Consider the following 25,819-nt stretch of genomic DNA (forward strand, 5'->3'; position numbering starts at 1 on the left):
TAGACTGAACCGACACTCCAAGAAAGATGGAGTTCCTTTACCAATACCAATTAGGCTATGGGAACTCGAAAATAGGCTAACAATTACCTTTGCTAACTAGGCTCAAGAAAGAGACATTACAAATGTCAATGATCCTAGATATAAACTAAGTTTTTTCTTTTTTATATTAAAATTTCAATCACTAATAAAACATCAAATAGAAATGTCAACACTACATGAAAGGTAAAAGTGACGTCAAAGTAGGACAAATAAGTTTAAATAGCTTAAATAATTGTGGCAAATAAGTTTAAATAGTTTCTGTTTAGTTCCACACGTCACCTAAACTAATATCTCTACTCAATAACTATACAAATTGTCCCTTGTCAAATTTATTTGTGAAAATAACACTCATTACTATACAAATAGGACTGCCATGTGCATAGAAATTGGGATGTCTTTAGAAATAGAAGAAAAAATTGATGATTACTTCGGAGCAGAAGAATTTCAAATATCACTCAAAATGATTTAAGGACAAGGAGCTTTTCTAATGCCACAATCTCAATACTACCCAATTACTCATATCATATGCTGAGAGGGGATTTATTTTAATGCAATAATGCCGAGTGTACGAACAGATTTTAGCATTAATTCTACAAACAGCTTTCTCTCTTCAAACATCAACCTGCTCGATTTTTCCAAACTACTTCACCAAAAAAATATGGATTTAGTAGAATTGCAATCTCACTTGTATAGATGAGTATTTTCAAGTTGTTAATATCAAATTGAGTGATAACTCACCCAGAACAATTGGAATCACCATTCCAAAAGGTTCACATTTAATTTGTCTTTGATGTTACAACATTGAGACACATTCAATCCCAGAACCCTTGAATTAATTTTATTACAAAAATGAAAATATACTTTTACTACAACTCACCAATTATTCATCACAGAGATATCAATTGAATTATTTGTTCTACAAGAAGTGAGGATTTGTACACAATAGATAGTTCACTAACTATTCACCAATGCTAGAAATATGTTGCAATCTGCTTATATAATTTATCAAGAGCCAGCTTCTGTATTTGTAGAAGAACAACCCCGTTCAATACACTGCAATACATGGCAATGTAAGAGGCACAACAAGTTTTGTCATATTAATCTCTATAAACCATTGGTAGAAGCCATAACTATATACAATATAAAAACAAAAAGAATAGATTCCTTATGATATATAGTATCATTTACATTTTAAAGCTCTGGTGTTACAAAGTTCTCTGTCACAGGAAAGTAAGCAGCAACAAAAACAAGCTAATAGATGCACAATGTAGCCCACGTAATCTTCAAACATTGTTGGATGGATCCTGACCAAAGGGATCAAATCAGGGAAAAGTCCTCTAAAATGATGTAGTGGACGTCAAGGAACTATGTATGCAAACTAAAAATATCTGAATGTGTGACTGCCATTGAAATGCAAGCTATATGAAGGGTTGATTATTGAGATTCAAAACAAGTTTCAAACATTACCAAAATCGATTAAACATTATTATATCAAATTATTTTTCAAGGAATAAAGCTGATAAAAATACTATTGGAAGATGAGCAGGGAAACAAAGAAGAATGGTAAGAAAAAAATTGAAACCCTACAAGAAATTTCATTTTCAGAGGAGGCATCAGAGAAAAGAATTGTAAAACTGCATTAAAGAGGTCTCAATAAGCTAAGATTACAATGCTCTTCATTGCAAATGGACCAATCCAATATAAATCTGTTGTATCCAATTTTCTTGGATTCATGGCTGTCTTCCATATCTAGTTTGATATAATGGGTTGATCATAATCAAATTTAGAACCATGTCTACAGGAAGGGAAACTCGTTAAGATGCATTTAGATGATTTCCTTTTGTATTTTATACTAGGGTAAAGGAAAAAAAAAACAGAAATGAAGGACACATTCTTTCTCTCTTCCAGCCCTGTTTCACCCAGACTTTGAAGCAACAAGGATGGCCATGTGCCATCCTAGGGAACAATATAAAGCTATTGGTCAGTGGTTCTTCAACAGCCAAGGTCTTGACAATCCCCTCTCATAATATTAGAAACCCAACAAATTTGGGTAAGGTATGATCCTCTTCCTTATTTTATTGAAGGGCTATTCAATATTCAGATGGGATCATAACTCTCTTCCTTTCAGGTGAGAAACTTGGAAAGGATTCAGACGAACTTCTAAGAGATTTTTTAATGAAATATTTTCTGGCTTTGACCTTGCGACAAAGCTCTCCAAGGGTGTAATGACCCATTCCTGAACTAAGGAATCAGATAATAAATAATAATTTAAATTTAAAAGAAAATAAAAAATAAATAATAATATAAATCACAGTTGAAAAACTCGGACTCGCCACGGACTCGGCAAACCAAAAATTTGGACTCGGACTCGGACTCCTGAAAGACTCACGAAAGACTCGGCCAAAAAAAAAACTGTAGTTTTACAAAAAAACATAAAGAAATTAATGCATTTAGAGAACATAAGAGCCATAATTGAAACATTACACATGTCATATGATCAACAAACGCGCAATATTTGGAATTTCATCATTCATACTCAGTTTCAAACTTTCAACTCTAAAATGTATAATACCAAGATTTCTTCAATGCTAATTATGTTGTTATATGGAGCCTAATTAGACTTAGAGGTTAAATTTTCCCTACTTCCATCAGCGCAGTTTCCCCCTATATTTTTTGACGGGGGTTTGGGGGCAGTGCCCCCAAGTTGGGGTCAAGGGGCAGCGCCCCTTGCGTGCTCCTTGTCGCGATACAGGGTGGGGTCGAGGGGCAGCGCCCCGTGAGGCCAAAAATAATTTTATTATTTTATAAAGGCGTCGGGTGTTATTTTTCTATTGGCCCACGTCCAATTAGGGTTACCCCTTAACCCCCAAAAAGTCAAAAAGGGGGGGAGTTACGCCAAATGAAGGCCAAAAAAATGAAAAAAAACACATTTTTAAAGCTTGCCTGATGGTTTTTCTGGTTCGCACGAGTCCATGCAAAAGACTCGCGAGTCCGTGGCGAGTCCACGAGTTTTTAAACTATGATATAAATAAGTAATAATAAAGAAGACTGATAAACAAAAGATAGCGATTAAAATATATTATGGAACAATAGTAGCTATCGATTACAAGAAAGAAGACTTGGAAGAAAACGTTGACGTAATATCCTTGCAATGTGTTACCATTAAAGCAATGTTTGTATCAACGTATCTCAACATATTAGGAAAGTCAGCAAAGGATATTGAAATTGGCTATCAAACCAGGGAGAATATCGTATCATCAATTAATCATTTGGTGGTATCGACATTATAGATCTTATGACATTGATTGGCCAATTCAAACGTAAGGGATAATCCGATAATAGGATGTCATGAACATCGGATTTGCAGGAAGTCAATCAAAACCCAATCATCCCCTCAATTCACAACAATAATCTTCTACGATTTAAGAATTGTAGTCATCAATGAGAGACGAAATATTTAATATTAAATTCATGATTAATATCCCGATCCAATAAAGAAAGCTAAACACATGCAATTAGTTCATAATGGAAAGACACGATCTCATAATGAAGAGTCACAACTCTCAACGGAAGGACAGAATAAAGTATATAATGCAGATCGAAATCATTTAATCGGGATCATCATGGAATTGGGAGTATGCAGATTCAAGGAGAGGTTATCTACTAGAAGTTAGAAGGTCAAGTCACATATCCGTAGTGAATTCAATCAGAAACAACTATCAATACATCACATAAGCCATTAAATATGAAAATCTGAAACACCGACACTTATAGATTGAACATCTTTATTTCTCATTCCTTCGTGGATTCGCTCACCTGGAGCAAGCAGCCTTTGACATTTGTATGTACATTTACCAGTGAAACATATCAGGCACATCGCCTATCTGATTTGCTGTAAGTCACAAGATAAAACGTGTAACCACCCATTTCTGAAGGTCGAATAGAATCGCTACCCCATCATACATATCAGACAAGCATTCATAGATTGAGGGCCTTATCAGACCAATACAGTGTACTATTGCATACATCAACAGTCTTAATCAGGGACAGCAAAATTAAGCAACATAGTTTTCACTGTCATATCAAAGACAACAGAGATACTCTATCCATACTTAACATTGATTACATTGCACTAATCATAGCAGATATGATATTCATAAGGAATTTGGGGTTTGGATAAGGAAGAACTCCCTTGCAATTGATTTTCAAGTTAATTTCTCCCTCATTCTTTTTTTTTGATCGGCAATGTTTGTGATTATTTTTTATTTATTAAGAACGCTTTTAACTAGAGCTACGAACCAGTGGGGGTCACAATGGGGGGCCCCTCCCCGAGGGATTACATGATGAGGTATTAACACCTCCTCGATGATATGAATGCCACACTTACATATAATTTTGTTATATCTATCTCTCCTTATCACTCCATAAGCCTTATCTCTCCAAACATCTCCTTATCACTCCATTACAATTCTCCTTATCTCTCCAACACGGGGGGCTTTGTCGCTCCTTAAACTGGCAGGGGGGCATCATGATCTGGGCAGGGCATAGCGAATACGAAGAGACATCAACGCCTCACCAATGAGAACACCAATCACAAGTCACGGGAGCAGCGTGGACACCAATCACAGGAGGAAAACCAGGTCAGCCGTCAAATACCGCTACAACATGAAATCCGTGGTATGAACACCACCAAGAGAAAGTGTATCCGCACAAGATGAAGGGACTCCAACACGGGACTGCCCTCTCAACAGGGCTCGTGACAACCGTCACGCTGCGGGGTCATCCCCATTGCTCTCTCATTCTTGAGTATTGACATAAAGGGGACATTACAAAGGGAAGGCCAAAAACAAGAGAGCTAAGGTGGCATCAAGATCTATTCTAGACCGAAAGGCTATTTGCTTGCCATTATTATTACAGAAGATGGCAACACTTAGATATTTGAGTTCCAACTCTTTTCCTTCCAAATGAGAAACTCAGAAATGTCAGATATGAGCTTATACCATGTCATGAATCCCTCCAAGCCCAGATTGCCTAGAACTGAAGAACTAAGAGTGGCATTGAGATTCACTCTATACTAAGAGCGTATTTCTTTGGCATAATAGAAGAGGATCCCACTCAGATATTTGAAGGAGGCTCTCAGCACTTTGGTGAAGAGGGATGGTTTAAGACTATGGAATTGAAGGTTTGATTCTTCTCAATAAATGCCCATGACAACTCCCATATTAATTGTAATGTCCCCTACCGGAAGGCTACCTATTTCACAATAATTATGTCTTAGATTAAGTTATTGAGATTAGAAAACATCTAATTCCTCATTATACAATTAATACTAATTATTTTAAGGGTTTTCCCTCAATTCTTGCCCTAACAGAGGATGGTGGAATTACTGTGCTAGGGCACATGGAAACTGTCTACAAGCAGGCTCCCTCAAGGTTTCAAGAACATCTGTTCATGCCCATCTTGGGACTCTCCCTCAAGGCTTCATAAATATCTGTCCTTACCCCATCTTGGGACTTACCCGTCTTGTGACAGAATTAGTCCGCCTCTCCCTACACAAACCAACCTATCCTCAGGAAGGCATTAGCGAATGATTAAGGAATGGGCTATGAGTAAACTAACTTCTAATGTATTATGAATAAATATGTAATTAAGTATGACTGTCATACATATTGCAGTCTATATTAATATTACTATTAAATTCTGCATAGAACATTATCAGGCTTCGTATATTTATCATACACATTAAGCACATCCCCATGCATACCACCACGAACAAGGATGTTACTGCCTGTAGCTTAATAACAGTTCTGATCTGATCTGATCTGATCGATGATGATGGCCCTGGATGCTTTTGATTCCTTTCCTTTATATCTTTCAATGTGAGGGAGAGGTCACACCTCTTCATCATGTATGCCCTTTGGCAAGAGACACCCTTTCACCATTAGCACCCTTTGAAAGAGTGCAACTCTTCATTATTTCTGCCCTTTGAAAGGGACACAACCTTTCACAATCAGATCTACACTTCTGATTCCCAAATTATCCCCTTCTCAAATGAGGTTCTCTTCTCCCTTTTATATCTCATGTTTGAGGGAGTCACAACTTTTCCTTCCATGTCTTTTGAGCATTCATTAACTTAATTAAATTTTAATTATATTTAATTATATTCTTTTATATTTTAATTTAATTTTTTTCTTTTGTATTTTAAATTTATTATTATTATTTATTATCAAATTCTATTTCAAAGTGGGTACATTACAGTTCTTACAATTAAATTTATGAGAGAAAACTTGTCTTAAGATTACAAATCTTCAAGGGTTAGTTAGGGATACTCACATTGAGAAGAGTTAGTTAAAACATTGCTTTAGGACAAGCAATTTCGGGAAGGGTGGATTGTCATGTCCCCGCCAAGACAACCATATTTGCACCATCTCTAATAAGAGAAAATTGTCTTATTTCAGGACTTCATAATTTTCTTAACTTAAATCGGACCCATACAGTGTTCTGACCCCACAAGACAGGTGCATACACAGCATCCACGTACGTAAATGATCAAGAAGAAAGATTCTCTAGGACAGAGATTTCATAATTACCCACTAAGTAGCCATTATTTACAAAGGGGCGATTACAAATAAAACAGCCGCAGATCTTATCTAAGGGAAACGTTAAATTAGTAACAATTACTTAATAATAATCTGCAGTGGTAGAGGTAAAAGTCACCTAAGAGATGCCCCTCTGGGAAGGAAGGGATGCAATTATGAAAAAGGCATGACCCTTCTCTTCCAAGGAATAGGTATATATGTGGGAGATCGGCTTTCAAGGAGGAGAAAGGTAACGGGATCGAATAGGAACAGTTCTGATATAAGTGAGCATACAGTGACTGAGCATTACACCAAAAATCTGATATGGGATAGTAATTCTTAGGGTGGGCAACAGTTTGGTATGATGCATCTTACTTATTGTCAAATAACTATTCCAAATTATACGATATGGAATGTTATAAATAAAGAACAAATATCTATAGTCTGAGACACCTTATTAATATATGTGTATCAGGTTAATACTTAATTCCTTGTGCATTTGTAATACTTGGAAAGCTAATAAAACAAATGGTCTAATCCTTGCTTTTCTGCTAGTGCCTACACTGTGATAGGGGGTTTGTGTAACGAAAGGCGGAGTAATTCAGTCACTAGATGGGTAAATCCCAAGATGGGTGAGGACATATATTTCTGAAGCCTTGAGGGAGAGTCCCAAGATGGGCATAAACATATGTTCCTAAGAAACCTTAAGGGATCCTGCTCGTAGACTGTTTCCAAGGGCCCTAGCATAGTAAATTCCACCATCTTCCGTAGGGTTAGGGAAGAAGTGAGGGCGAACCCTAAATTTAATTAGTTATTTATTGCAATATATATACTTCTAATCTCAATAACCTAATTTAAGACACAATGATGTTAAATGATGTATATAACTAATGGGAAACATGTAACGTTCTAATAGGGGACATTACATTAGTACATTCGTCTTTCCTTGCAAAAATATCGGGGAGACTATTCACTTGTTAAGATTAGTAGTTTCATAGGTGAATTTGTATGTTCTACTTCCATGGCCCAACAGAAAAGCACAATTACTTTACTTAGTTTTCCTTGGTTCTCTGTCATAACATATTTAAGTAAATTGCTCCTAAACAAATTGTTCCATTGGAAGAAACTGAACTCTCATAGTTTCTGTTGGTATAATTAAGGTATTTTACCTTCGTTATTTCTCACCTAGGTCCTAATTACACGTCACTTAAGCTTACATAGGGAGTTATCATTTCCACTTTAGGTGGACTTATCATGTTATCTCTTTATCATATCCACTTATAGTGGTTCCACTTTTCCACTGTTCATGGGCGATCCACCTTTTGTGGTGTTATCACACTATCAACTAACCACTTTAGGTTATCATGTCATGAGATAATGACACCTTGGTTATATAACTAAGGGGACTCTTATGTACATTTGTCCAGTTCTTTGCATCATTGATGAGAATAAGTTTATTCTTGTCACATTTGTTCTCTCATTTTGGTGTCATTATCTCATTCACTCCTTTGTACTCACCTTGGCTATATAACTAAGGGGACTCTTCTGTACATTTGTCTAGTTCATTGCATCATTGATGAGAATAAGTTTATTCTTGTCACATTTGTTCTCTCATTTTGTTGTGCTATTCATTAGGCCTCTTCATCTTGGGTGGCTACCTCCATAGCCAATTCTTACATGGTATCAAAGCCTATAGGGTGCCTTTTGATAGTCATCTTGGAGAGATCTTGGTGCAGTTTGAGGCTGATTGCGGATCACTATTGCGTCCTGAAGGACGTTTCCATAAATTTTGACTACAAATTTGCCTATGTCCGGGTAAAGTTGTTTTCGTAGCAAATTTTTTTTAGTTGGAGGGCCATTTGGCCCCTCCCGAGCAGCAGATTACAGAATTTTGTTTGTCAATTATTTATGCACATTTTTTTTAGATCGGGAAAACTTAATGTTCTGTGTGAAAAATTAATTATATTGTTGGGGCATTCATATCTTGCGGCTGCATCTATTGCCTTGGCTTCAGTTTCGTCACATATCACATCAGATTTGTGTTGGTCGGCTTCGTTAGCCTTGGCCGACTGGCTTCTAAAATCAGATCCCATTTTGTTATTGCATAGCTGATCTACCCCTCAACCCATCTAGAAGGGCTTTGATACTCTGTGCAGGCCCAATCCACACACTTTTGCAAACGTGCATTTGTTTTGGCCGTCACCCTAGTTTGTTAGGCACATTGAGCCTGGATATAGCCCTTGGCAGTGGGCTCTTATTTCTTTGGCCAAGGATATTGATTGCATTTGCTAGATCCTTATTAAACTTTGTAGACGGATCAATATCTTTATATGTGGTTCCTAGCATCACAGATTGACCCTCATTTCCATCATGTGGGCGCGAAACTGATCGACTCCTAGCATTTTGTTTGGTGGAAGGCATTCATTCGGTGTTTGGTAGCTTCATTGTTGACAAACACGCGCTTTAATCTACAAGAGGGTGCTTTGTTCGAAGTTGCTGGTGGATTGGACCATCTTTTATTACTGATGTGCCGTGTTAATAAGCGGGCGTACTTTGCTTTATGGAAGACAATGCAAAGTTTTTAGGTTCAAATTTAGACACAACTTTTACTCCATCCACAAGAGAGTATCGGCCAATACTTTTGTCGAACTAGGGTTTCCAATTTCTTGTGGCCTGCGAAGTTTGAGGATGGCACTTTAATTCAATTGTAGCATGGGTGGACCTTTTTTGGTTTGTGGTTTATGCTTGCAAGATATGGTATTTTCTTTTGTAGATCGAGCATTGTGGGTACAATGTTTGTGATTGTCGCAGCCATTGACTTGTTCTATACTCTTCCCTTTGCCCTCGTAGATCTTATAGGTGGCTTTTCTCTTTGCTCACAAAGGTGTAAACCTTAAATCGAATTTTTTTTTGATTGGTTTCAAACAACCAATCACATCATTCAAATTAGGCTCATCTCTCGGAGCTCCTTCATCTTAAAACAATGTCATTTCTTTTCCTCAATTGGCTAGTTTATCATTGATAGGTCTTTGGTTCTATAAGGTGGTAGCAAACAGTGCATATCATTCGGATCGGTCTCAGCATTGGATGAGTGGCAAGTTCCATCGTTTGCTTTGGCCGAGTGCAATTTTCAGACAAGCCTGAGATCGATGGTTTAGTATTCCACAGACTGGTTGGTGTAATAATTGGCTGGTTGGGTTGAGAAAATTGGTGTGCATCCATTGTTGAGACATGGACTAGCTAGGACACGAACCTAGGGCCTTCCATACATTGTTGGAGTGCTCTACCATTGAGCTACTGCCCCCCTCTTGGACCAGTCCATCGTCGGTCCAAGTGTGACTTATTTCCAACACCAACACCCCCCTTAAGCCACACCTCTTGTGTGCTTGGGGCTCCTAGCCTGGACCTGGCTCTGATACCATGTTGAGACATGGACTAGCTAGGACACGAACCTAGGACCTTCCATACGCTGCTGGAGTGCTCTACCACTGAGCTACTGGCCCCCTCTTGGACCAGTCCATCGTCGGTCCGGGTGTGGCTTATTTCCAACACCAACATCCATTATCCGACAGTCTGCTTGGGTGTTGTTCATATTCAAGGGTTCACCTTTTGACGATGTCCAATTCATATTTTCATTGACTGTGTTTTTTATTCTTCATTCTGTTGGTTGACCTGATATCATTGAGGGATCATGTTTTTGTATTGTCTAGACTCTACACTATTTATTATATTTGGTCCCTCGAAGATTTGGCTTGTTGGTGACTCAATCACTACCAGTGATTCTTGGATCAACTGCTACCTTTGGCTACTCGTGGATGGCAGTTTTGTTGCTTGACTAGTGCAATTTCGATATGGCGTCTCAGAGTTTTTTTTCACATTATCATCAGTTGACCAGCATTGGGTTGATCAGTATTTGGTAGAGGTATCACGACCCATAGTCTTTGATCAAACCTGCATGTTCTTTCGGTATTTTGCACACATATTACACTCATTCATAGATTGTTGGGGACTGCATTTTGGGAGTTGCCATTATTGTGGTTGGCTGCTTTGGAGTTAGTTTGTTCCTTGTGTGAGTTGGCGCTTTGTAAGTGGCGCATAGCACTCAAAGTGCCTCACACTAATTTTTTTTTTCAAATTCACGCAACTGATGTTCCTGTTCACCTCCCTATCTGTTTGCATTTTAAGTTTTGGAGGCAATTTTCAAATGGCTATTATTTGGTCATGCAAGCTCTTTTTTGAGTGCAATTGTTTTTTATTTGGGCTAGAATTTCATGCTCTTCGCAGTGGTGCAAGTGGTTTTTCATGACAATGCCTAGTTTTTCTAGAAATTTGAGTTTTTGACAGGTGTTGCTTAACAATTATCATTTTTGCAACTTCTAGGGCTCCATTAAGGCTTATACAACCTTCTTTTCAGGTACCATTTTTTTTAAAAGTGCATATTTTTTCATCTACTTCACATTGGTGCTATCAGTTTGTAGTCATTGTGAGTAGAAATTGTATTTTCAGCATATGGTATTTTTTTGCCTATTTTGGCACATGTAATGCTTGGATCTCAGTTTAGTCTTTTGCATTAGTGTTTTGAGTCTAATATAGCCTAATTGAGGCAGTTGTAAACATTAAAAATCAGAAGTCCACTATGCCTTTGTTTTGTGAGTGGCCATTGTAATCGCACTAAGTATAAAGTTCCAAATCATCATTAAGAGGGGATTCTTTGATTGAGTAAATTGGGGGGGGTGGTTCCCCTCTCTCTCTTTGGTGCTCTTTTGATTTTCAGTTATGGGTTCTCCTAAATTTCCACTTTTAACTCCACATAATTATGCAACTTGGAAAGTTAATGCATTGAGTAAACTAATGGAAAAAGGTTTAAGTCATTATGTTGATATGGTGCAGGAGCACCTGATGGACTTCATGCCTCCTTGAAGCAAATTTTCAAATTATGTTTTGTTTTGTGTCAAAATAGGTCCTATTGACCATTTTGTAATGATTTGTAGTCAATCAATGTAATAGGAAGCCCTTTTGGGTCCATGGGGCAAAGTTTTCAAAATTTGATGTACGTGGGGTTTAGTTGAGTTTTCATGTTGAGTCTTCTTAGGGGGATGTAATAAGGTCATAACAGACCATTATAATGTAATAGGAGGCATTTGGTTTCAGAATTGTAAAAGTGCAAAATAGGAAGTTGAAGAGACGAGGTTATAAAGGGGTAGTTGGAGAAGTTATAATAGGTGTAGAAGGTTACAAATAGGCCTCTTGGGAATCATTTGTACGTTGTTAAGTGTGGAGGAAGGTGGTGAGGATGGTTTGAAGATGAAATGAATAAGAAACCTCATTTTTCTCTGTCTTTTCCCCGCAAATTTGCTGCTTTTTTGTTCAATACGGCCTATACGGACGTGATGAGCGTCTGAAACTTATTTTAATGGAAAGATAATTGGATTACAGAACTTTTTCATTTTTACTAGTCTTGGAAAAAATGTTGTTTGATTGGTCAAACAAGCCAATCTTCCTAATAGCCTGTTCAGAAATCCGGGGTAGCAGTGAGTATATAAAATTGTATATTTCTTGTTTTCTCTGGTGGAAAAGTCTAAGAATCTGTAGTATAGTTTATTTTTATGTATACTATCATATTCCAAGGTTGTAGGGTTTAAAGATCAAGTTTGCTAAGGTTTCCTTGATGCACTAGGGACTGTATTACCATGTTTCATGACTGGTAGGATAGTAAGGTGAAAGGTTTGGTGTTTTTGTTGATAAATTTAGTATCCACCAAAGTGGATTTGTTTTGGAAATAATGTCAAGTGTATGGAGAACTCTTCATAGCGTGTATTTGTCAAATGAACAAAGATTGGAGTCAATGGGGCCATTGTTTTATTAAGATTGGTTTGTTTCAAGAAAGCCTAAAGAGACCTAATTGCAGAAGTACAGTCATTATTTGAGAGGGTTGGTCCAAAACAACCCTACCTAAGTCTTGGGTATGTTTTATATCTTCCAAATGGGTATCTGAAAATCCAATTTTCCTGTGAAGATCTGTCTTGGATCAAAAGTTATGATAAAAAAAGTCGGTTGGCAGGGCTACTAGATTCTAGGCCTAATTGTGTGGGCAGGATACAAGTTGAGATAAGCTGAAGCTTTGGTGGGTGTTGATGGTTCATTTATGTTATATTTGGTTGATTATAATGTTTCCAATGTTAGGTCCAACGTTGTGAAGCCCTGAACCAAAATTGGTGTTTGTAGCCATTGAGGCATAATGCCATTGTGAAGGAACCTTAATTTGTAGAGGGTAAGAATGGAATGTTGGTTGTGACTGAACCAAGAAAAGTTCATGTATGTCTGAAGCATTGAATTGTCAAGAAGCTTGTCCCTAAGAGGGGAATGTTCCACATGGTTGTTTGTTTGGGTTAAGGGAAAGGTATGAGCCCATTGTTGTGAAATATGCCTACATGTTGTTGATTGGAACCCCACTTACTGCATTATGATAGCATTATTTTAGAATCCTCTGATCCTAATGCTAATGCTAATTTGAAAATGGAATGGCTAATTAAAAGTTCTATGGCTCTTGGAGTGTTAAGAAAATATATATCACTTGATCTTATCTTTCATATTGAAAAGTGTAAGACAATCAAGGAGGCTTGAGATAAACTTGCTCAATTGTATGGTCAAGTTGATGAGATTAAAAGATACACACTTGGAAGTTGTTGACGTGTTTTTTATGACACCGCCTAACACAGAATAAAGTTGCCCAACGGTCACTTTACTCTCTCTTGATCAAAGTATGATTGTATGCTAAGATTGCATTGAGTTCAAACAATCGCCTCCAAGGTTCCTATATGCAATGGACGTGACTCAGTAGGCTCGATGTGATATGTTGGTAATCCAAGGGGACTTACGCACACTTGAAGAAAATTTAAACAAATTAAATTTCAAGGAATTTGGTCATGAATGATTTATCAATGAGAAGCTCTTTTTTAGAATTTTTTTATGTTGAAAGTACTAAGTAAGGGTTTAGAAAGCTATGCTAAATCTAAGAACAAAGAGACAATGATTGCTTGAGTGAAATCAACTGCACTTTGCTTCACCAACTTCATACAACTACACAAAGGCAGTGCAATCTTCAAAGGTTGTGCAAAATATTTTCATTACACCAATGAACACCATCAAAGAACAATGTCCACCCAATGATCGAAGTTAAGTTTCCACATAAAAGGCTTAGACTAACTTTGCAAAGTTAATAACAATCAGCTATTAACAAAAGGTATGAGCAAGGATTCCACTACAAACAATCTCATCAATCCTGTTCATCTAAGTAATGAAAGCAAATCTACTCTAATGTGAGGAAAGCGAGACCATGCAAGTTACAAAATAGAACAAGTATGCACCATCAAATTGAACAATGTATTAAGTTTATTGCTTCAACAACTTATCACAACAATCTCAAATCGATCTCTCCTCCTCCACAAATGAGGGGGGTCACCTCTTTATATAGGCTTCAAGCCTTGGCTACATGCAAAACCCTAATTAGGGTTTACCTTAAAGATTCCCACACATGGTGCAACAAGGTGAGAATATTCATTGAATGCCCATTATGCCCATATAAAATTAATTCATACATGCCCAAAATGGCATCCACTTGTGCATTAAATGCACCATTATCCACCAAGTTCACTCAATATGCAATAAATGTTCCTCCATGCTGCCATAAATGCCCAAATGTGACTGCTGCATGCAAGAATCAGCCATGATGCCATATATGTGACAGCTACATGCAAGAAGATGCTCCACTATCTTAGTGTGCGTTGACCCAGCTGCCATTGGATCAAATATTCCTGAAATAAATATGCCACTATGTCATTCGGTCAAAAGATCCTCGTCCAAAAATGGACGACCATTATCTCACTCATTAATGGCATAATTAATGAACTTGGCGACAATAGCTTCCAATTCTCCTATGGAGACACTTGGCACGCTCTCTATCTTGAATTCCATCAAGGAAATTTCTACTTCACTCTGGGAGAAAAACAACTCCCATTCTGCTGCCATTTCCTATGTCCTCCGCATTGTGCTGGAAAATAAGGAACATTTTCCAAATGTGCCTTGGAAAATGATTCCACAAAGAAGAATTCATGCAACCAGTCCTTTAGGTAATTCACTGTCACTCCACCTTCATCGAGCCTTCTCGCAAATGATGCCTAAACTGCGTTGAGGATTTCCTCCTTTCCCTTTTGATTGACTCTTTCAAAGTCAAAGACTCCAAGTTGAATCTTTCAAATGATTCCCTTCCAGTGCAGACGACACAAAACCACCGCAGGAAGTCATAAATTTCGCTCTCTTGGATCACCTTCCCATCTATCAGGGTTTGCTTAGGAACTTTCATCAATGCACTGAGTTGCGGAATAGTTAGGTCCTGATAAAAATGTACATCCTCCCATGAACTATCCGCCGCTTCTAGCTTGTTCAAGAGGGTAAGGAGTCTAGAATGAAGGCAAGCTAGGTCCTCAATAAATTTTCCGGCTGCAGTGAAAATATCCTCCACCCATTCCTTAGAGCATGGAGCCCTCTTCCTAACTTCTTCAACAACATCAACGAATTCCTTAGGAAGAGAGGTGGGAAGAACAAAGAATGGATCTTCCTCCTTGAGTGGATGTTTGAAACTCTTAACATATTCACATAAGGCTCTGTTTTCACTTTTCCTTCATCTTTTGCATCTTTTCCTTCATGGGCAAGGAAGATCCCTCAAATTCTTCCACCACCTGTGTTGTGGAAGCACGCCCCAAATCAACTTCTTTGATTACATAATCATCTGGCGTGATCTCATTTCTATCCTTGTCCATTGCAAGCTCTGCTAAATGTAAAGTTCTAGATCTAGACTCATTCCTTGTGATTCTATAAAACTTTCGAGCAACCTTATTTTCCGCTAGTTTATCCATTCTTCTCAGAAGTTCTTCCACTTCCTTTTCTGGCTCTTTCCTCAATCTGTCTTTCAACCATTTTGGAGCAGCAGTAGATTGATCCTGAACCTCCATATGTACATGCTCTTGTGAAACTTCCTCCATTTCTCCAAGGATTGTTTCTATGAAACTATCTTGGCGTGGCTCTTCTGGATGGGAGGAAAGTTCTTGCCTTTGAACTCTTGGTTATATGGGACTATGTGAAGCACTGATGCTAAGTACATCTTGCACAAGCACACTATCAAGAAAATTGCTCTGTGGTGGATTCATTAGATTTTCCTGTGTGAACATTTCCACCTCTCGCACACAAGAAGAACTGGCTGGGGATTGAGCTTCTTCCACCCTTGCTCTCTTTTGTTGTCGTTCTTCCTAGTGGACTTCTTGTTGAACATCTGGCTAAGCCTCCTGCTAAACATCTAGCTAAGCCTCCTGTTGAACATCTGGCTGAGCCTCCTTCCTTTTCGTTGTCCTTGGCCTCTTTGGAACATTTCTTCTTTTACTAAGTCCATCTCCCTCATGCTGGATTTCTCCTTCCTCAACTTGGGCTTGTGATGATCCTTCGGTGCCCTCACTATGTGAATCCAGATTTCCCATTAACTGGTAGCTCAGGTAGACATTTCCTTCCTTTAGTGTCCTGACATGCTGATCAATCCAATGCTTGGTGAACTTCAGAACTGGTCTGGCCAAAATATCTAAGTCATCAACTTTAGGTTTTGACCAATCTGGCACTTAAATGAGTTGATCTTTCACCTTTTCATATTCCGGTTGTACCAAGTCTGGATCCTCTTTCACTTGATCTGGCACTTGAATTATTTCACCAATCCTAATCATGTCAAGGGGTAGTCTGGAAAACATCTTTTTTCCGACCTCAAGATCATCTTTGGCACTATCCCAAAAGTCTTCCAAGTGAAACCTGTGTACAAACTTTATTCTAGCTACCTTTCGAATTTTATTATAAGGATCAAAGTAAGATCTAGATGTGTAGAATGTTAAGTGGTAAAATGCCAATTCCTCCACTGCCTTTTTAGCTACCGCTAGGTTCAAGCACAATTCCACATGGCCACCAAGGACAATAGAGAATTCAATGGACAACTTCCTTTTCTTTTTCTAAATTTGGTCATATGTTGTCAATTGTCTGATGAGCTCTAGCAACACCAGTTTATCTAACGGATATCTTGGTAACTTATGTGGTTGGTAGGAGAATCCTTGTGTACGGATATAAGTGAATTTTGGAAATTGAATGTACATAGCTCCAAACTTTCGTACCAGCATCCTGACTTCTGGTGACACTCACGTATGGAGTTCATTCTACATTAACTTGGTTAAGTACATAGTAAAAGTGTCATTCACCAATTTGAAGGAACTAGTGTTGTATAGGTGCAACTGGGAATAGAATTCATGGACCTTCAACTCGTTGGTCCGCATCCCATGGGCCCCTTTCCTGGAAAGCCATCGAAGTTACCCATCCTTGAGAGTGAATAAATTACGTATAAGCTCATGTAGAAGGATTGGGTACGTTTCTCCTTCAGATCTTTTAACTGTTCATGCACATAATGATTGATCAATCTAGCCCAATCAACTATTCCATTGGTGTTCATGACTTCACCAACGAAGAAGAACATCTAGGTCTCAAAAGTAAAAGCATGTTGGAAACCCATAATCTTGTTCAGCATCATCACCAGATCCACGTATTCTTGCTTGAATTCAAAAATAGTGAGCTGTTTGGTCATCTTTGAAATGTGAGGTCTTGGCTTCTGCATCCAGTTCTTGTTGATCGTCTCAACACACCTTTCGACACTAGACTCATATATTGTTGTCGCTCTTTCCTTAGTCCTATAAGTCATGCAATGATGTGATGGAATTCCAAAGGTCTCCCCAATAGCCTCTGGAGTCAGGTTGGCAAGAAGCTTTCCGTTTGACGTCATAATTGCCCTTCTTTCTAGATTGAAATATTTTGCGCATTCCAAGATTAATTCTGGACACTAGATAGATGAAGGGAAACCAACAGCTGCGACAATTCCACTCTTAAAAATTTTGGTGGCAGTAGGCGATGGAGCACGTCTAGTTGTTCCAAACATTCTGATCCGAAAAGCACCTAGTTGGAAAGTTCCAAGGTTGGTGTCACCGATTTCTTTCCATTTGGACACAATTTTGGGCTCTGAGAGGAATCCCTTCAGCTTGTTTTCAAATTGTGCCTGTTTGGAAATTGTCGTTGCCTTAGTTGATTTTGCCATTCTTGCAAACCCAAAAGACTAAATCAACAATAAAATCATTGTTAGGAATAAAATAAAATGGTGGAGAAGAAATTCCAGCTGGAAAATTCCTTATTAGGAATAAAATAAAACCTCCTCGATCAAGAACTTCTGATTTTTTTCTCCTCTTCCAACTTCAACTTTCTCCAAATTCGCACGTGAGAAATGAATTGTGTTTGATCGTTTAAATAGAATTCTTCCACCGAGCTGCCGAGTTGGCGAAAAACCAAATTTGGCAGTTATCTTAATAATGCATCATACCTTCCTTTTCAACCTGGCATGGAAATGGGTCTCGCCATTGTCATTGAGTTTCAAAATAGAATTTTCCATTAATTCCTTGTGTTATGCATCATAACTTGGAATATTCCTTCCTTTTTGTGTCTCCAACTCACCAATCTTTCCATTTTGAATTTTGAAGAGATATTTGAAAGATTTACTTCGGATTCTGACTATCTATCCACTTGGAAAGAAACCCTTGGAGAGAGAAAATGTAATCTGAGAAGAATTTTCTCGAGTTTTTTGAATTTGCCTTGACTTGGAGGAGATTTTTCATCAATTTTCCACATTTCCTATATTTTAGGAATTTTTCCAAATTTGAGTTCCAGGGTCCAGGAGAGAGAAAATTCTCACTTAGCCAAAACTGTCATTATCTTGAAATCCAGATGAATTTTCAAGCCTGAAAGAGGATTTTTCAAATTTTTTCCCGGAAGAAATTTTCTTTTCAATTTCATCCTCAAATTTGAATTTCCATGCCTTGAGAATTCATCCTTCAAGCTTGGGCGCTGGAATAACCTTGTGGAGGAACTTTCTTTTGGAAGGAAATTCCTTCCCTCTCTTGGTTGGGCGCTCTTATCCAACTTGGGCGCTAATTGCTTGTGGTGGAGGAACACACCCCCATTCTAGTGCTCCTTCCTTGACATGAGCGCCAAAACAATCTCATGGAGGATTTTCATGCCTTAGGAAATTTTTCTTCCTCACCTTATCCTCATTCTAGCGCTCATCCTCATGTTGGAGCGCGAAAAAGGCATGGTCATGGAATTTGGGGGTGGAGGAAGAATCCTCCATGACCCCACTTTGGTGCCCCCTTCCAATAATGCATGATTTCATTGCCTTGGGAATTTCCTCCTTTGACTTAGCCATTTTTGCACACTTTCCAGATCGGGGTGCCATCTTTGGAATTGAAGTGGATTTCTATTCTACCAGACTCAAAAGATTTTTCCAGTGCTTTCCACTTTTGGAATGAGTTCCACACTTAGCCATTTTTGATTAGTAGCTTGCTTTTTCAAACTATCTGGATTTAGAAATGTTCATGAATGCTCAGTTTTCAGTGCCAAGAGCCCTACCTGTTGATAACCTGCTGTTGATGTGGATGAAATCGCATTGCTGCAAACTCCATACGACCAACGCAGAATAGAATAGCCAACTGATTATCCTATCCTCTCTTGAAATAAGGGAATCCCTAATGCTATTTTCTACGCTTTGATCAAAGGGGATAACCTCAAGGTTTCTTTTGTCAAGTCTTGATTGCGGGATCTCTTAGTGGCTTGATGTGTTTATGCTGGAAACACAAGGGGACTTACGATTTGCAACAAGCTAGTCTGCTGTGATTCTCGAATTACGCAATAAAGAGCAAAAGGAAAGGTTTAGGAGATCTAAAACTAACAACACGGGTATGCGGGTAGACGGATTTAACATAACCAATTCCTGCTTGGCCAGAATGGCTCACAACCTTGCAGGAACGGTGCAATCTTCAAAGGGACTTGGAAGATTTTCAGACTGGAGACGCACGGCTAAGCACCCAATTCTGGCGCAGCTCAGACGGACACCTGCAATTGAACTAAGCACAATCGAAGGCTCAGGTTAACCACACAAAAGGATACACAATCAGCATATCCTCAGTGGTATGAGCTCGAATCTATCAAATACCTGCACACCCAAAACATAAAGATCTATCTAAAATGCTGAAAGAAACCATGCAAACAGGATGAAAACAAGACAATAAACACCAAATCAATGTTTATATATTGATTTCAACTGCCTATTACAACAATTTCTGCAGCATCTCTATGCTACTGCTAAGATCTAACCTATTCTAACTCTAAAATCTAACTATCTAACCATCTCACTATCTAACAATCTCTAACAATCTAACAATCTAACAATCTCTAACAATCTCTAACAATCTCTGCCCTTTACAAAAGAAAGGCCTCTGCCTTTTATAGATATTACAATTTTGAATCAGAGGCCAGGATGGACTGCATCCAAGGGTCCTGATCTACCTTCCAGAAGCTGGTAGCTTTGACCCATGCCGAATTAATTCTCAGTTATCCAACCAGCAACTATCTCAACTAACTGCCACTATTTGGCTTTAATTCAAGTCTATCCAATCTTCTTGGTGGTTGGGAATAGTTATCCACAAAAATATCTTGCACGGGACCCATAGGCAGTTTACAATAAAGCAATTTCAGCTTTTAGGAATTGAATTCCTGGAATTAAATCCATCTGTGCACTTTCTTGAGAATGCATAGACTGAGTGTTCTTTTGCCTTTTGCCTCCAATTTCGCCGCTGGACTTCATCTTTGTTCAACGGCACGGTTCCCAATGCTTGGTTGCTCTTGCGCTCCTGTATCTTTTCTTTTTCCAGTCTTCAGCGCCTGGCCTTGAATTGCGACCCTTCCTCAATTTGCATTTTAGGTCTTTCTCCTAGTTCTTTGATGACGTCCTGCGATCAACCAATTTCATTTCATTAAATCAATTTGAAAAATTAAATAATTTAATTTTAACAAACATTAATTTAATTACGACATTTGGCTTGAGAAGCTCTTTGTGAGATGTATCTTGAAAATGCTTCTCTTTCTCTTCGAATGTGAAATCTGATCCTTGGGCGTTTTACTTCTGCGTGATTTTACCTTTCGAGTGTTGGGCGCTTTAAATGGGTTTATGGCACGATTCTGGAGGTTTGGAGAACTTCTGTAGATTTTAAAACTCTAACTCTCATGCTTTTCTGGTAAATTTCGGAGAACTTAGACGTTTTTGAAATTTCATCATATTCTCCAATTTAGCCCCCCAGGGTCCGAAATTGGCATTTTAAGTGAAATTTCGGACCATTTGGGGATTTTGCAACTCTTCCAAATATTAAATTTCGGCCCCATGATCCAAAATTGATGTTTTGGACGAAATTCGGAGCTCTTGGGGTTTCGTACAAACTTTTAAGCATTTTCGGACCTAAAGCACCCTTTTTGGGAAATTTCGGATTGTTTGAACTTTTGCAACTTTATCATTTTCGGACCTTCTGGCGTTCTGGAATTTTAAAAGAAAACTTCGGACCATAAGGCGTTTTATTCCAGCTAAAGGGTAATTTTCGGATCATTAAACACTTCTGCATATAAAAAAACTTCGGACCCTTCAGCATATTTGGAATTTTGCGTTTTAACCTTTTTATCCCAAGGTCCGAATTTGGGAACACCTTTGTGATTTTGAGCTTTCAAGCATTTGGCGAACTGGGAATACTTTCGGAGCTAAACGCGTTTTGGCAAATTTATAACAAACTTCGGAGCTGGGGGGGGGGGGGACTTTCGCGATTTCCTTTTATCTTTCATTTTGGAGCTAGGGTCTGAAAACAAGCTCTAAGTGCTTTTCGGAATTTTACGCGTTTGAAAACATTTTGCATTTTTTCGCTTTGGTCCAAAGGGTCCGAAAACATAATCGCTTGGTGATTTTCGGAGGTGGGGGGGGGCACTATTGCGATTTTCGGACCAAGTGCGTCCCCTTTTTAAACACTTCGCGTTTCTTCCTTTTGCTCCCCAGGGTCCGAAAAGGAAAAATTAAGTGATTTCGGGGCTCAGAACATTTTTTGGCGAAGTTTAAAAGGAACTTCAGACCTAAACGCGCCTTTTCAAACTCGATACACTTTTCAAATTCCCCCCCCAGGTCCAAAAATGAGGACGCTTAAGTGAAATCGGACCTAGACCATCCTTTTGCAAATTTCGGAGCTCTTTACACCTTTTGCGATTTTGGAGTTTTCGCGCTTTGGTGCCGAAAGGCATTTTCGGACCATAAGACATATTTCGTAATTTTCAGAAGAATTTCGGACCTATAAATGCGTTTTGCAAATTTAGAAGAAACTTAGAATTTCGGCCCTAGGGTCCGAAATTGGTGCTTCAAGTGAAATTCGGACCTGAAGGCACTTTTGCAACATTTCACTTTTCGGACCCCCTACCAGTTTTGTCAACTTTTTCACTTTTTGGCCCAGGGTCCGAAATTGGACAACTTAAGTGAAATTCGGACCTCTGGGGCATTTTCGCAACTTTGAACCTTTTCACATTTAAGCCCCAGGGTCCGAAATTGGGCATTTTGGGCGATTTTAAACATTTTCTCAAGAAGTGCGAGCTTGGGCACTTGGGCAAGTTTGTCCAGATCTCCTCGGAGGATCATTTAATAATATCACTTATACTTTAAGTTATATTCCATATATACTTTCACGATGTTTGAGAGTGGTTTCAGACCTCCAGGAGTTATATTGCAAATTCTAGTTTTTGGAGGTTTCCTCAGTTTTCAGAGTTAGCCAAAATTCAGGATCAGGACATTCCAGACTTAGCCAAATTTCAAGATCAGGAAATTCCAGACTTAGCCAAATTTCAGGAACAGGAAATTCCAGACTTCATCACTCACCAACTTGATCCTTCATATCCCCTTCCTCTTCCGCAAAGACAGAAAGGGACAAAATCGAGGAGTCCCTGTCCAAGACGGGGATGGGTGTGCGATTCGCACAACACCTGCCAAGAATAGACTTACTATAAATCTGTGTTGCATGGGTACACGAACCCAACCCCCTAGAATGCGAACCGGAGACTGGTACGTGCCTCCCGCACCGGAGACCTGTCAGGAGACGTCTCTACACATAGGAGACTCCACGTCAACGAACCTTCCTGTCTCCACCCTAAAAACCTCGCGCAAAAGTCAAAAAGTTTGATGCGATGCATGGGCAGAAGCAAAAACCGTCGACGTGAGCTCCATTTTCAAACATTTGTATGACATTTTGATTTGACTCATTTCACATGTGTACTTAAACTTCAAAGTTAATGTTAATTCTTGTTTTGAAGGTTCAATGTCATTATATTTTCAGATTTTCTATAAATTATTAAATTATATTTAAAAAAAATTGGCGTCTCAAAGTACCCCCATCTCCTATTTTGAAAAAATAGCCATACTGGTACTGATAGCAGTCTCTGAGTACCCTCGTACCCATGCAACCTTTCTATAATAGTAAGTACCTCAAAATGTTAAGATTAAAGCAACACAAAATGAGACGACACTTACTAAAAATAGAAACTGCTAAAAACTAGTAAGTTTGATTTTTGGAAAAATAAAGACAATCTGGGAGGTAGTGAAATCCCTAAAAAATAGGAAATTCGCTCAAATTTCATTGGCGAGTTCCTTGGAGGACTCTGATTTCAATGCAATTTTCAGTTTTTTCAAAACCCTAAAGGAAAAGCCTCAAATCCAAGTCTGAAGGACAAAACCCTAAAATAGACAAAACGGGTTCCAGACTTAGCCAAATTTATTCAAACAACTTGTAGATTTGATCGAATTGACTCCCAAACACCTGCAAACCAAGGAGACTGACTGCAAAAAGACCCAACAAACCAAAGCCAAAAGACCAAGAGGACCTAAAATGTAGGGGGGTCTCCATTTGGAATGGGGTGATGTGTGATTATGTCACAACAGAAGTGGTCTCCTATGGGATATTGAGAATTTTGATATGATCCACGACTATGTCACTAGAGCAATGAGCTAAGAGCACAACTCAAGGATTGTGACATTCAAAAGGTGTTTGTAATGTCCCCTACCTGATCTATTTAAATATACTAAAATTGATAGATTTTCTTCAATAAGTTATTAACAAGTGCTTGTCTATTTTCTTCATTAGCTAATTAATTTCATTATTCATAGTTCTTAATATAGATATAAACCCTGCTACTACTTCAGTTTTAAGGGAGAAGGGTTTACATATGTTACCAAAGTGCTTAGAGACAAACTACAATAGGTTCCCTCAAGCCCTTACCTATCTTGGGTCTATACCCTCAAGGCTTATTGGTCGCTGATCGCCACCCTATCTTGGGACTTAACCTATTGCTTGGATTTAGACTGCCCCTCTTTGGAACATCTCAATCCCATCTTCTTAAATACGGAAAGTAATAACATGATTTAGACTATGAGTATATATATTTCTTATGTATTATGAATACGTATATGAAATTAAGTATGACTATCATACATATTGCAGTCCATATTAGTATTACTATTAATTCTGCATAAGAACATTATTGGGCTTCATATATTTAATATTAAGGAAACTTATTAAACACATCCCCGTGCATACCACCAAGAACAAGGATGTTACTGCCTGTAACTTAATAACAGTTCTGATCTAATCTGATCCATGGTGCTCTTACTAGATGCTTTTGATTCCTTTCCTTTATATCTCTCAATGTGAGGGAGAGGTCACACCTCTTCATCATGTATGCCCTTTGGCAAGAGACACACCCTTTCACCATTCCCTTTGATAGAGTGCAACTCTTCATTATTTCTGCCCTTTGAAAGGGACACAACCTCTCATAATCAGATCTGCACTTATCATTTAAATCAGATCTGCACTTCTCATTTCCAAATTATTCCCCCCTCTCAAATGAGGTTCTCTTCTCCCTTTTATATCTCATTGTTGAGGGAGTCACAACCTTTCCTTTCATTTCTTTTGACTTTTCATTAACTTAATTAATTTTTAATTAATCATATTTAATTATATTTAATTATTTTATTTTATATTTTAATTTAATTTTAAATATTTTAATTTTATTATTATCATTTATTATTGAATTTTATTTCAAAGTGGGGACATTACAGTGTTGAACCTATGGTAGGACTGAGAGGGGGTTGAATTAGTTTGGAACTTCAAAACAAATTAATTATAAACATCTAACCATTCTACAAAAATACCGAAAACACATTAACCATTAACACATGAACACCGGATTTACATGGAAAACCCAAACAAGGAAAAAACACAATGAGAATCAAACTCACAATATGAATAGAAATGATTACAATATTTTAGGCATACTGCCAAGGAGCAATAGCACCTGATGGACTTGCAAGCTAAGGCACACTACCTTAGGGCAAGATACATGGACTTGCAAAGTTGAAGCACACTGCTTCAAGGCAAGATAAAAAATACTGCTAAAGAACCCACTGTCATTCAGCAATAGTAAAATTAGCAGAACTGATATGAGAAGGATCTCCTGAACATGAGATTGTCCTTGAACATCAATATCAAGCGACCAACATCATGACAAATATCTCTAACCACTATCACGGTCTCAATGCACTGTCTCACAAAATATGTCACCTTCAAAGCTCTTTACTATCTTTCGCACATCTGTACTAACAAATCTGCTTGCATATCATTCGCATGGACTTCTCATCAATCACACACATTTCATCACTTAGATCATCAAAAATCTAACTGAGGCTCGGCCACAATTGGAATAAACAATATTGCAGAAAATAAGCCACCCGGACCAAAAATACTCAAGGCAGTCCACCCTAGGAGAAAGAGGGGACCCAAATACATCATAACACATCCGTCCAAGACGAATCCACAGATCCGCACACACTAACACATCCTCCAAAATCACCATCAAACCTAATGTGTAGATAGGCGATAGTGTTGGAAATATTGTCATTGATGTCAAGAAGGCAAGAGGACAATGGTAGAGACAAAATTTGTCATTGATGTCAAAAGAAAGAATATATGTGTAAAATTGTTCATCGAAAGCTTGTTATTGAGTTCATAGAAGATGAAATAATTGTCATCATTATCATTGGTGACACTGTATCGAAGTAGAGATTTAAGTAAAAAAAAAGAAATGTAGCGAATATATTCTCAAGTGTAGCAACTGGTGGAGAAAGATAAATATCAGTGCTGTGGTGACTTTGAAAAAGATGTTACATGCTG

General features: G+C 38.2%; 1 protein-coding gene across 3 annotated transcripts in view; it reads right to left on the minus strand.

Annotated features, from left to right (window-relative positions):
• Window positions 1-702: 702 nt before the first annotated feature.
• Window positions 703-25,819, minus strand: part of LOC131045309 (uncharacterized) — a 366,281-nt gene continuing 341,164 nt past the window's right edge. Inside the window, exon 15 of one of the 3 annotated variants that reach the window (XM_057978877.2) lies at window positions 703-1,092. In XM_057978877.2, the coding sequence (XP_057834860.1) occupies window positions 1,045-1,092 (48 nt within the window). In that variant the 3' untranslated portion in view covers window positions 703-1,044. Of the gene's footprint in view, window positions 1,093-1,307; window positions 1,344-3,904; window positions 3,932-25,819 lie in introns of those variants that run through there. The other 2 variants (XM_057978878.2, XM_059217093.1) reach the window with 2 other exon arrangements.

The sequence above is a fragment of the Cryptomeria japonica genome, chromosome 3 (genome assembly GCF_030272615.1).
Source record: "Cryptomeria japonica chromosome 3, Sugi_1.0, whole genome shotgun sequence".
Taxonomy (NCBI): domain Eukaryota; kingdom Viridiplantae; phylum Streptophyta; class Pinopsida; order Cupressales; family Cupressaceae; genus Cryptomeria; species Cryptomeria japonica.